The sequence below is a fragment of the Necator americanus genome, chromosome IV (assembly GCF_031761385.1).
Source record: "Necator americanus strain Aroian chromosome IV, whole genome shotgun sequence".
Taxonomy (NCBI): Eukaryota; Metazoa; Nematoda; class Chromadorea; order Rhabditida; family Ancylostomatidae; genus Necator; species Necator americanus.
Genome location: NC_087374.1, coordinates 7,748,833 through 7,761,463, shown reverse-complemented (window position 1 = coordinate 7,761,463; position 12,631 = coordinate 7,748,833). Strand labels below are relative to the sequence as shown.

Below are 12,631 nucleotides of genomic sequence, written 5' to 3'. Positions count from 1 at the left end.
TAAGAATTTTGCGAGAGTTCGAACGCCGAACGTTATCGCAGGTGTCATCTTCTCTTACCTTGATAGAAGTCATCTCGGTGTTCGCAACATCAATCAAAATCCCTCCCATCACTCCTCTATGTTCGTGGACGACTTTTCTTTTGGTCATTTTTGTAGATAAAAGTTGCAGATGTCCATAGACGTATCTTCTATGTACAAGATAAACGGGGGTTAATTAGTAGAAAGTGTGCTCCCGTTCTACTTCTTGCCAAGAACATTGTAGAATAGTGTGCGCAACTCCACGAACATGAAAATACAGTGTGATCGTGTTGAATCAATCCGTATTGGAATTCGTTTCTGTCGTACTCCACTGCATATGAACGTTCATTGCTCATTTTACTGCTCTTTATTTGACTTTGTCGATCGTAACGAGATATTTAGCAAACTTGTGCCGTAAGTTAGTATTTTATTAGCAACGGTGGTTTTAAAATGTGTTCGAGTGCAATCCAGTAAAAAAAAAACATCCCAGGCAGTGGCAGAATTCGTCTAACACATGGAAGGTTATGTAAAGTTAGGAAAACGTTTTCACTGCACAACTGAATGGTTTTTGAACTATCTTAGATGCTATTTCGCCGTTTTCTGATGTCTTTATACGTTTTTATCGCGTATAACCTATAAGCGTTATGTTTCTGCAACTGCAATTCTAATAAGTAGAAGTCGCAATCAGAGAGATGTTTTGCTAACCTGTTCCTTTTAAAGTTATCTTTTTTCCTGACAAACGGCCATTAACTTCAGAAACCGTAGCGAGTTTTCTAATCTCAAAATATCCTAACGGTTTATTCGGGGACTACGGCATGACTGCAAAAAGTTGTAAAATTCCCTGATCCAGCATATTGGCTCCTGCCGACATTGACAACCGTCCTGGCTTTGCTTCAAAGCTCCGCTTATGCACGCAGATTTCACAACAACGACAAAAATAGTACCTCCACTGTTGTCGGTGCATGACATTCATGCATTTCTAATGGGCCACACAGTTAATTTCTCTCGTTGTTTTAAGTGAGAGACTATAAGTTGTTTTCATCAAATTATGGTTGGCAACAATCGCGTAAAGGTGGCCCAAACAGTTGTAAAAATTGAAGCGAATCCATCGTCATCAGACCGGTTCTTACATGGAACCGTACCAAACAATTAATTGTTTGAACGTTTTCTTTGTTTCGTTATTATAAATACAGGAAACCGTGCTGAAATTTCATTTTGAATAACATTCAAAGTATTTATCTATTATGCATGGTGCAGTGGTGTACGCTTAGTGAGTTTAATATCTGATATACGTACTGTCAATTTGATGTACCGTCTCGAATTTGGTGTTATTGTGTTGACAAGATTACAAAAATATCAAAAATGACTCATTTCAGTAATCACTCATTTTCGTGAGTTCGTAAAACTTATATTTCTGCGGTCAATGCGGTCGCCTTGCCCAAGCAGTTTGCTGACAGTCATTATTTCGTAACTCAGTTGGTAAGCAAGCATTGACGTTCACATCAACACTGTGCGGTAATACAGACTTCTTCTTTTTTTTATTGATCGAATTTTCAGTGATCATTAGATGGATATACCCGAGCAGGAGTTACCGCCTTCGTATGAATGGTTTGCAGATCAAATTGCTGGTCATCACCCCTCAGTTATCAAAAATGGAAAGAGAGAAATAGGTATGATTTAGAGCGTATCTCGACTTTGAAGCTTCACTGCATTTGCTCTGCTGCCACACCCATCATGTTTGCACAGGTGTTAGCTCATTCAAACGTTATTTACTTCAGTTCTCTCTCTATTAACTCATTACTCACTTCATCATTTATTGTCTCAGGCTCCTCATTCTCAGACCATTTCAGAGTCTCATTGGAATGATTATATTAAAGAAGTTTAGGCATTCTGAAAAAGCATGGCAGCGATAAGATTTTGAAGCCCAAACAAGAAGGATTTCGTGGAGAATGTGAGGTAAAGTGCTACGTCACTCTTTTTTTATCCCTTCAAAGTAAAAAGTAGACTTATATTGATTGAGTTAACAACACATTCGAGTCTATTTGCCTCCACTTAGGAGCCGTGACGTATCGGGAGCAACGTGCGCTCTTTCTCTGCTTAATACTTAATACTAATAACACTTAATACTTAATAATAATAACTCCTTCACACAGCACATTTATCCGGTTGACTATCACATTTATCCGGTTGACATTTATCCGGTTGCGGCGACTGCATATACAACATCTTTTGATGATCGTTGCTAAACGCCAGCTTAACTGCGTTGCAGCCATGCGCAAATGTTCTAAAGCTTAGACTATTGGGACAAAAACGTTGGAAGAGACTGCATGAATATGGCTTATCCTCTAGATTGATAGATTGAAGTTCATTTCACTCTGGGATCGGCTTTATTCTTTGAGTGCAGATGTGGGTTGTGCCCTCTCATCTCGTCTGTTTGGAGAACCAAGTCCCACCCCCTTTTGGGATTTTTTGATATCTCTATATCTATATTATGTTTTCAAATGTTAAACAATTCTACCGCTCACAAAAAAAAAAGAGGAAGAAGAGTGGAAAGGGAATAAACAAGAGGAGATTAACTGAGCAGTGAAAAAAATCAACAGTTCTTTTCTTTTTTGGAAAAGTGCACTTGTTCTTTCATTTGTACTATGGCATTCATGCTATATCACTGCGGTATCCAGGATATTCTCGTGTATCTGCGGCTACGCAATGTTACGCAATGAAGTGAGAGTGACATCTTCAGGTCAATGTCTACAAGATGCTCGAAAGGGCGTTGCGTCAGTCGACTTCCGGACAAGCGAGTGACAGTGGTGGAGGAGATACCAAGTCGACTAAATCAAATTTACGTGTTGGAGTTTTGATGCAAAGATTATTTACTGTTCAGACTAGATGGATGGGCAGAAGTTAATGTTCAAGACGTGAAAGGACTTGCTGAGTTGACTCCTGTCTTTTACGGCCTTACGTCTGTCATGATAGATAAAGAGGGTACGGTAGATTTAGTCTGCTTTTTTTAATAATCTTCTCTGAAATGCCTTTTCAAAGATGTCAAGTTATTTGAGGAAGAGGAGCAACATCCTAGAAGTGTAGACGACTGTTTCCTTCATACAGAAATTAGAAGTCACACATAAAAAATAAACAAAACAACTGTTTTCTTATAATTTGAGAACTCTTTGCTGTTTTAGTGCCGTATACACATTGATGGTGTGCAGTGACGTCACATAAAAATTATTTCTTCCACCTTACATATTATATAATGGTTTCTAAAATTTTGTTTTAGATCACGACTTCATGATCCTCGAGGATGTGACAAATGTTTACTCTCGACCTGCTATTCTGGATGTGAAGATGGGCAAGATTACTTACGATCCTCTCGCTAATGAAGTAAAAAGAGAGAAAGAATTAACGAAATATCCACCACAGAAGATTCTTGGATTTAGACTGCTTGGCTACAGGGTAAGTCAAACTCGTTGGTCACAAGGATCTTCTATTTTGAATCAGCCGGCTGACATCTTCTGAGCCATTCGGCACCAGGTGTCACTTCCGATCGTGTAAGAAAACGAGTTAGAAAGGCAAGGCGATCATTCCGCAACAGCTGTGCGCTGTTTCCGCCGTCTTGATTCGAATCCTAAGCGAAGTACCAGCACATGGCAACAGTCGTGTCGGTGTGATCCCGATCCGTCTCCCTAATTACCGGTTATTCAGCCACTGTTGAAGCGACGAGCCATTGGGAAAAAAGACCCGCCGTTTATGGCGACCACAAGCGAGATGCCGCGAAAAAGATAATGCCGTTCTTTCCGGTCACAAACATCCAAAAGATGCCTACAAGCCTGGCAGTTTTCCGTGGGACTTCCCTGTAGCGTGCATCCCTTCTAATCCTAATCCGCTCCTTGATTCTTTGATGCTTTGCTGTAATTTTGCTGTGATTTACGACTTGAAACGTTGCAAACTTCTTCAGATGCATCGCACTTCTGGCGAAGTAGTTGTCAAAGACAAAGAATGGGGAAAAGCTCATGACGAGAAAAATGTCCTAGATGGTAAACGAATGTGGCATGTAAACGGTACAGATGACAGGTGTATATCTGCCATTTGTATTGTAGCATTCATGTACATTTCGATGAACTTCAAACTTTTATCATTCAGGCCTTCTTGAGTTTCTCAGCGGTCGAGGTGTTGATCCACGTTTGACGTCTGAAGTACTGACAAAAGTGAACGGAGTCAGGAAATGGTTTGCGACTCAGAAGTCATTCCAGTTTTATGCGTCTTCTCTGCTGTTTGTATATGAAAACGATCCTTCCATGCCACCAAATGTCCAAATAGTTATGATCGGTGAGTTCAAGTTCGCGAATATGTTATTTGCATCAAGAAGAGACACCTCAGACATACCTCTGTTAGAGATGAAAAATTAGCATTGAGAGTAGTTCCTCATAGAATAGAGAAAAAAAAGTCATTGTTTCCACTGTACAGCTCCCTGAAATGCGTACAACTACGAACAGAATGACTGCTATTTCTTAGTACGTACGCAAAATACCAACGTATTATGCTTAATACCTTTATCAGTTGTACTTGACCTTATGTTATTTGATGTTTAGCGCTTGTATTCTTATTTTATTTCAGATTTCTCTCATGTTTATCCATCAAACAATCAACTTGATACTAACTACATTCATGGTCTTGACAGATTGTATGCTGAGCTACAGGCAGCCCACAATAAATTCACAACGTTGTCGAAGTCGCAGACTTCCTAAGTGATATATCAACATTCCATTCATGAATTTTAAATCACAGGGGTGATAACCCATAGGCATATGTTTCAAGTATATCTGAATAAAACCATTTATGCGAAATTATTCAAATTAAAGATTCTGAGTAAATTAAAAGCGATTAACACGACGTGTGAGGCAAATAGACTATGTGCGTGATAACATAGCCGAATGGCAAACATCCGCCATTATACACGTTACACATTGGTTTTCTATTTACCAATCAACCACTAGGTATGAGAACATGAAGTACTGTATAGATGCCAATGTGAGGATCGTGAAATGCTTAAAAGAAGATATGTCGAAAAGAAAGAAGCGTAGAGAAAAACGGTAGTTATTCAGTTGAGAAATGCTCAAACATAACATCCATGTTGTCGAGGTCAAGAAGAACAAGAAGTTGAGTTTTTGAGAAACGAGGTACAGAAATCATGAGACATTTTTCTCCGTTCTGCCCTTCATACCACTGAGATTCTGGTAACGGCTGGTTTCCGGCGACAAGGATATGAGGAAATGCACCGTCAAGTATGAGTGGATCTCTGCAAACTATCTAGATATTCGAAGATTTGACGATTTATTTATATGGAGTCAACCTCTTATCAAAGGGAAATCCATCAATTGTGTCAGGACAAGTAGGCGCGATGTGCTGCCAGCAAAGGATGTGCTTCATAAGATCACAACTTGAGCTAACAGCACTCAAACGACGAAGATCAGAGATATTTTGACCTTAAAAAATGGATACTCCGAAAAGGGACATTTTCCAGCGACATTGCTACGACAAATTTGCACCATCGGCAGTTTTTTATGAACTTCTGGGTTATTTTAACGATCACAATTGATCCTAATAGTTAGTTCCCACAATCTCGTAATTTGAATGGGGCCACAAACCGGCTCATCTAGTTGAAGGACGTGCAGAGAGCCGCAAGAGCGATAGCTTCCTGCGCAATCCTAATTACCTATTACGGTTAGACGCGCTAATCATGGTCACGGACTGAGAGTGATGGTTTTGAAGGAACCAGATAAAGAAAAAGGGGATCTCTACGTACATTGAGACGGCGGAAAGAGCATTGTCGCTGTATCCTGAATAAAATTCTACAATAAGAAATCGACCGAATGGTAATTGCTATCGGTTTTTCTCTTCATTAATTTGATGTGCCAGTCCCACAGAACTGATCAAAAGGTCTCGCAGAAGGGTGGCAGCTTTTTCCTTGTCGTTGAAATCGGATCCTTTGCTATAGATTTTTTAGTTAGAGAAAGCCACTTGTCTTGAATAAACTAACCTGAGGTAGCTAGAAAATCCAGATCGCCAAGCGTAAACTCATATGGATTAGTAACCAAAGAGAGAGCAGCACCACTAGCGGAAGTTCGAGGCAGACAAGCACGATGAATAGGTTGTTGAGGCATCTGCTGCATACATGGATCACCAATTCCCGGTACCAGATCAACTTTCACTTTATTCTGAAAGCAAAAATTCAGCGCAACACCTTCACATTCACAACCGATAAGAAGACCAGGTTCAACAAGATCGTTAAAAAAAACTTCTTTAGCACAAAGAGCTATTTGCTTTCCGGGGGAAGAAACTAATCGGTGTTGTCCCATTACTGCTTCTTTTATGCAGTGATTCTATGTGATCTAACTATATCTCATCAATGTAAAACAAGACGCGAGGAAAACAATACTTGAGCCGTTTGCTGCTTATTTAGCGAGATAAAACTGTGCGAATACAGTTTTTTTAGTGTCCATCCACTTGTTCTTTTCTTTTGTCGCTTTCAAATTAATATTTATGACTTCTCCGTATAAAGGAATATCTCGTATGACGATGAGTATCTTGTGAATGCACTTTTGATGGTGCACTGTTTCTAGTGTAAATCTAGTCTAATTTTACTTGGTCCTATCAACAAACTCAGGATTGCAAAGAGATTTCTCAGAGTTTTTAAACGTTTTCTACTTTCTTCCCAACTGTTTTGATCCAACGTTAACCTATCAGTGTCGATACAGATAACACCCACTCACGTGGCTTGTGCTTAGTGGAAAACAAATATCGAAATTTTCATTCATTCCTCAGAAAAAAAAAACTTTTATTTATTCCTCAGAAATAATGCCATTATCTGGGAATTATTGCCAAAGTGAGAATAACGTGTACCAACTTTGAACCATCATCATTTGAAAATGTCAATCTGATATGGTAAGTACTTCGTCACAGCTGTCGCGGAATATGTTCAACCGGCTAGACACGACGCAGGTGCCACTCTCGCTTTGCTTCAAACACGTTCCCTCAGTTTTTTGAAGCTGTTCCAATCGACCAGGGATCTTCCTCACTAGGTCCTGGCTTCTGGTTGAGCAAACTTGATTCCAACTATACGATTTATCAGGAGCTGAGGACATTCGCACTTATCTGAGGAACATTTCTCAGTGGAATTAGGTCAAAATGGATGAGTATTGTTTGTTCGTATCCACGTGATCCAGATAGCAACTCGTCCAAATGAGAAAACCCATTAGCGATTCTGGGCCGTCTTTCACAAGTAGTACGGAGAGATGAGCGGAACCATCTGGTTTTCCGCAACCTACTACCCTGTATAGAAGCTTTCCATGGGAAATCCATACCACGTCATATTCATGATATGCTGCTTTTTAAAGTCAAAGTCAAAAGTTACTGGTGTATCAATCCACTTCGGATAAGTCAATGCGTTTTACTGCAATTCGTTGAGGTTTTGGAACGCGTGTTGGCCTAAGGAATGACTTGCTGTGCCAGCCGATGATCAAGTCAGTGTTTTTATCCTCCCAGACAAGCCTGGTACTAATTTATTGACCCCAGAGGGATGAAAGACTTTGTTTGCACTAGGGCAGTTTCAAACCATCAACTGTACGGCTACAGTGAACCTTTTACAGCGCTATACCCGCCCCTATATAACTAAGCACACAATTGATTGTACTGAAATAGGAGCATTTTTTAAAATTTAGTAGAGCAACCTGACAAGAATTAAAAACCTGATGGCTTTTAACACTAATAAAGAAATATTGTGGGATTTCGGACGATTTTCATACACGAGAAGGTGATCTTCTCAGGTGAACGAACATTACAGAAACTAGTCGTTAAATGAGCTGTTCTTCGACCCTACACATTGAATCCACTATTTTTCGTCAAAAATTAAAAGTCCTTAATTTCTGGACGCCACCATGGATTTAGCACTATCCTCCCTTATCTCTACTAAGCTTCAACAAAATCTGAACGTACTCTAATATCCTGAATTTATGTCTTAGCAAGAAAAAGGTGGTATTATTACCATGTGTTCACTCCAGTGACGCTATCAGGAATTCGATTACATCATGAGGAAGTAATCCTGTATAACCAGCGAGCATAATTATGAACGCATGTGCTAGATCTTGCGCTCAGATGCATCGACCGCTAATCCCTTGATAACACATCCACCAGCATGCAGAAACAGATGGCGCTAAAGAATTGGTCTACGGTTGTAATGGAGGCAAGAAAGTATTTATACTGATTTTATCAATAATTAAGCAAGTGTTTATTGTTAATTTTTCGCTTTGATCAGTACAAGGGAACACCGCACTAACAAAAAAAAAAAATAGAACTGCTACCAAAAACGATAATTGTTGGTTTTTAAATTCTGTTTGGTACCCTCATTTAGTATGGCCAATGCAACTGACGAATTCGTTTTGCATGAGATAAGAAATTAATCCTTAGAGTAACATTAATAGTTCTTCTAACGATCAAGATGTGGGAGAAGAGCTTCGCGACACGATTTTTTACATCCTGTAGGCGTACACCATTTCTGACCTGCTAAAGAATGCGGCTAAATGAAAGCAGGTTTGGAACTGTCCCTTTTGATGCCTCTTCTTCCGCTTTTTCAATAGATCAATCAATGTTTGGGGCAGCGTTCGCAGAACAAAAAAAAAATGAAATAAATGAATATTTTAAAGAAAAACATATGAATCAAGAGCACCTCTGGGAAGAATACGAACACCACCGAGCAAATTTCCGCTGAGATTCTTTACCAGTATTTTCGTAAAGTTGCAACTGTTAACTACAGAAATTGGACTAAAAACGATATGAAAGAAGACGTACCGATACTCGGCTGAGGAGGGTGTCCAGTATAGCGATAGTTTCAACATTCGATGAAGCTTCCTTGTATGTGAGGTTGAGATAGTGAACGGCGGATGCAAATTCTTGTGCCTGAAAGTTGAAGCTGCCATAGTTCCTTGGTAAAGAGAGAAAAAATAAAATCACTTTTTTGCGTGAATAACGAATGAACAGGCAGTTGCTAAGTTTATTTTCTTTGTCATTTCTGAAAACTTTAGTTCAGTGAGCATATACAAACCATAGTTAGACTCAGCTATCTCAAATATTGCAATAGCTCTACCTTAGATAGCTTTCTTATGTGTTAGAAGCCTCTAATTTCATTATGATATATTATCACTGAATTTGCCCCAAAGATACATACGATACAACATCTTTCTTCATGCTCTCTGAAGACAAATTACAGATTCCTACTAGAGCAGAATGTTTCAGAACCTTCCCTCATTCTTTGAACTCAAACAACTTAGAAAAGAGGAAGACAGGATACGGAATAACATACACAGCATGTGGAATTCTAACCTGTCCAATTGCAATACTCTCTCCCAACACAACAAGCCGTTCTATTCGAGAACAAATTGACGTCTGATCAATATGATCGGAAATTTCGTCGTTTAGCCAACGAGACATCAGCTCAAAAGCTGTGGTAACAGCCGCCTATAAATAAGTTAATCTCTTAAGTGATTTTTTATTAATGGCGAGGGCAACTCGATGGAAAACAGACATTTCGAAAAGGAGAATGTTAAACAGACGTCATTGACAGCGTCGCCGGTAAGTTCCAATCCTGAGATGAACGCAACAACGCCTCCTGTTTTCGTGGATGGCCATGGACGCTGAGGGCATGGTGTTGGCCAAATTATTTGCTCAACGTTGAACACATCAGATTTAACCTTAACGTGAATTTGAAAGTTGAATTTGCGGAAAATTTAAAGACAATACAACATGTACCTGAGATCCATACAGCCCTACAGTACAACCTGTTGCCACATCATCCATAGCGATGTTTCCCTGCCAAAAACATTAATATTCACTGGCTACGAGATTAGCTGGAAAACAAGACGTCGAAAACATTTTTTTATTCAGTCTTCATCCCACTCCGATTAAAAAAAAACAGTTCAGCGATTGCTTCATTACTAGTAAAAATCAGACGTACACATACAATTATGCTCACGTTCAATTTAAGGAGACGTGTGGTGGAAAAAGGAAAAAAATGATAAAAGCGTGGTTCGTCGCTATCGTGAACACCGCATGACATGAACACCTCACAATAGAAGGAGGATCAAAAATAGTGATTTTTTTCAATACTTTGATAAGCACTTGAACAAAAAAATCATTTCGTTTTGAGTAGACATGAACTACCTCCAATTTGACTATTTGTTTTTCGTCTTCGAATTCGAGAAAGTCTTTGTTTGATACGATAGACATCATTTCATCGCCATCGTAATCCTCTGGAAGAATAAGTTCTTCTTCAGCAATCTCCTGAATTAAGTGGAAGACGTAAGATGAGGAATATTTCGACAAAATTAAAAAGGATTATGAATGATTATATATAAAAGGAAGTGCATGACTTACCTTCAGCACGCCAGGTCTTTTGCTGATCCTTTTTTCGATGGTTCCAATAACGAAGGCTTTTTCATACATCTCCAGGTCCTCAAGCTGTTTATACTCAATATCGGAACCTAAAGAATACAGCATGACATCCCAGCCTTTCACGACCCATTTCTAATTGAAAACGTCTCTTTCATATCCCATGTTTTATGATGCATTAATTCGGCATCATTAAATCGAATAAAGCAACAATGTCGAAAACACTTCTATTTTGTGAACAAGAATTCCTATTATGAATGCAATCGTAAATAAACTAACCATTACAATTATCTTATTATCAACGTGATCACTGTAAGAAAATTACCAACCTAACATATTCTTTCCGCCTTCCATGATCCTCGGCTTCAAGGCCTCTAATCTGGTGGCATAAACATGGTAATACTGACGTTCAAATGCATCTTGTTTGTCTTGTGGCGTCAAAAGGTACTTCTTGCATCTGTTCATGTAGTTGAGATCAATACGTTCTGATTGAACCATCTATAACGTGCCTCTATTATCGAATGTATTGAAAAGTGTATATCTCGAAACAGAAAAGGAGACCATTACACCACTATCCATAAGCAGTTACTCTCAGACACAGTACGGTCCACTTATCGGAAAGCGCTATCGCGAACGAATGAAAAGAATATGGAACTCAAGAGAAACTTGTGAGTGAGATGTAGTAGTGTTCCAAAAATGTGTCATTTACACATTTTCAAATGTGTCAGCATTTAGGTTTCTACTAGCCACCTGAATTCCGATGCCGAAGCTATGAATCTCTTCTTGTGAATAAAGATGACATTCTATCTTTGTTTTATACATCAACCTTAACTTTCTGTTCTGAATGTTAAACCAGAGAGCAGAAGGACTGCATACTCGACATTACTTGTTATCAACGATAGCTTTAAAAAAAATTGTGACAGAATTTAGGCAAATTCCAGAGTTGGTTTGCCGGGTTCAATTCGGCTAATTCTGCTTTGTTTTGATGAAAATACGATATCACTTTCCGGTACCTTCGGTAGCAGTAACAAGTAAAGTCGCCAAGGCACAAAATCCTCTTTTTGGATACATTTACGGCAAAGAAAGACCTCAAGCGCACTTAAACCACTGAGTTTCAGCTCATACGAATCACAAGGTAAAAGATAAAAAAGGAGAGATGATAGGTGACGGACAACTGGGAGAATCCTTTATGACTATCCACACGTATCCACACGCTTTCTCTTCTCAAAACGTCCTGATTTCTGCAAAAAAAAAAACCGTATATACGGTCGGATCAAGCCTACTTTACTTCAGGTGCAATTGCGTATGCAGTCACCGTTGGATACTCGCCACCTCCACTCAGGTTGCAGCGCACAGCGAGTGCAGCAGCTTGTGCAATTGCACCGCAAGTAGAGTTGCTTTAGGTCAACTTTGCCAAAAACTTAGTGTCATCCTCAAAACGCTGAAAATCTAAGGGTTTTGCAATTAAGAAGGAACTAATTTGTGCCTCAAAAGATCTTCAACTCTGGCTACTTTTGCCTGACACCGACCTCGACTTTAGAATGTAGAAAGTACTTATCCTTGGTAATTATCTTTAACGAACTTCTAAGCGCAACAAAAAAATTGCCTCACTTCAAACGTCATGTTTCAGTCAATAACAGACATCTTGTTTTTCTCTTTTTAAATCATTCCTTTTCATCCCTTCCCTTCTTCCCTATTTCATTATTCTTCTCCATGAAGCGAAGCAATCTTTTCTTTTTTTTGTATGCACTGCTTTACTTAGAGCTGGAAAAAAAAAAGATTGCAAGTGAATTCACTGCCATTCAGATACCACTCACCACTCATGCATCACGCAACTTCTAGTCTTAATGCCATAAAAACATTAAACAATCCCATACCAAAAGTATAGGGATTCTAGGTTCCCAGACAGTACTTTTCTTATTCTTTTCTTTTTTTTTCAACAGCGCGTATAAAATAATCGATTCCGTGTTGAGAATCTGTAGTAAATAGGCAAAACCAAGAGGAATCAAGCCATCATTCAGTACTACGAATTAGACAACAATAAAATTACTCCGCTTCATTAACGGGATCAACCGAGAGCACCATAAAAGAATAAAATACTTTACGTACGCCTACGTTATCATCAATGTACCCTCCCATATTTCTCGAAACCAGATAAGCAACAGTCGAAACAGAT

General features: G+C 39.1%; 2 protein-coding genes across 4 annotated transcripts; one reads left to right on the top strand and one right to left on the bottom strand.

Annotated features, from left to right (window-relative positions):
• Positions 1–1,266: 1,266 nt before the first annotated feature.
• On the top strand, positions 1,267–4,760 carry RB195_000621 (uncharacterized protein; the record flags this gene model as incomplete). 2 transcript variants are annotated; one of them, XM_064197060.1, is made up of 12 exons in its annotated part: positions 1,267–1,288; positions 1,395–1,409; positions 1,495–1,497; positions 1,576–1,626; positions 1,662–1,688; positions 1,904–1,974; positions 2,759–2,841; positions 2,900–3,000; positions 3,293–3,468; positions 3,971–4,049; positions 4,156–4,341; positions 4,630–4,760. In XM_064197060.1, the coding sequence occupies 12 exons, from the start codon at positions 1,267–1,269 to the stop codon at positions 4,758–4,760; spliced, it is 945 nt and encodes a 314-aa protein (XP_064052941.1). The 2 variants fall into 2 exon arrangements, with proteins under 2 accessions (XP_064052941.1, XP_013305558.1); XM_013450104.2 differs by lacking the exons at positions 1,267–1,288; positions 1,395–1,409; positions 1,495–1,497 and having other exon boundaries at positions 1,586–1,688.
• A 349-nt stretch (positions 4,761–5,109) lies between these two features.
• RB195_000620 (uncharacterized protein) lies at positions 5,110–12,594 on the bottom strand (the record flags this gene model as incomplete). 2 transcript variants are annotated; one of them, XM_064197058.1, is made up of 12 exons in its annotated part: positions 5,110–5,311; positions 5,366–5,498; positions 6,053–6,230; positions 8,860–8,967; positions 9,391–9,525; positions 9,621–9,758; positions 9,817–9,876; positions 10,228–10,347; positions 10,441–10,547; positions 10,785–10,953; positions 11,469–11,553; positions 12,506–12,594. In XM_064197058.1, 12 exons carry the CDS (start codon positions 12,592–12,594, stop codon positions 5,110–5,112), a joined length of 1,524 nt encoding a protein of 507 aa, XP_064052939.1. The 2 variants fall into 2 exon arrangements, with proteins under 2 accessions (XP_064052939.1, XP_064052940.1); XM_064197059.1 differs by lacking the exons at positions 11,469–11,553; positions 12,506–12,594.
• Between the last annotated feature and the right edge of the window lie 37 nt (positions 12,595–12,631).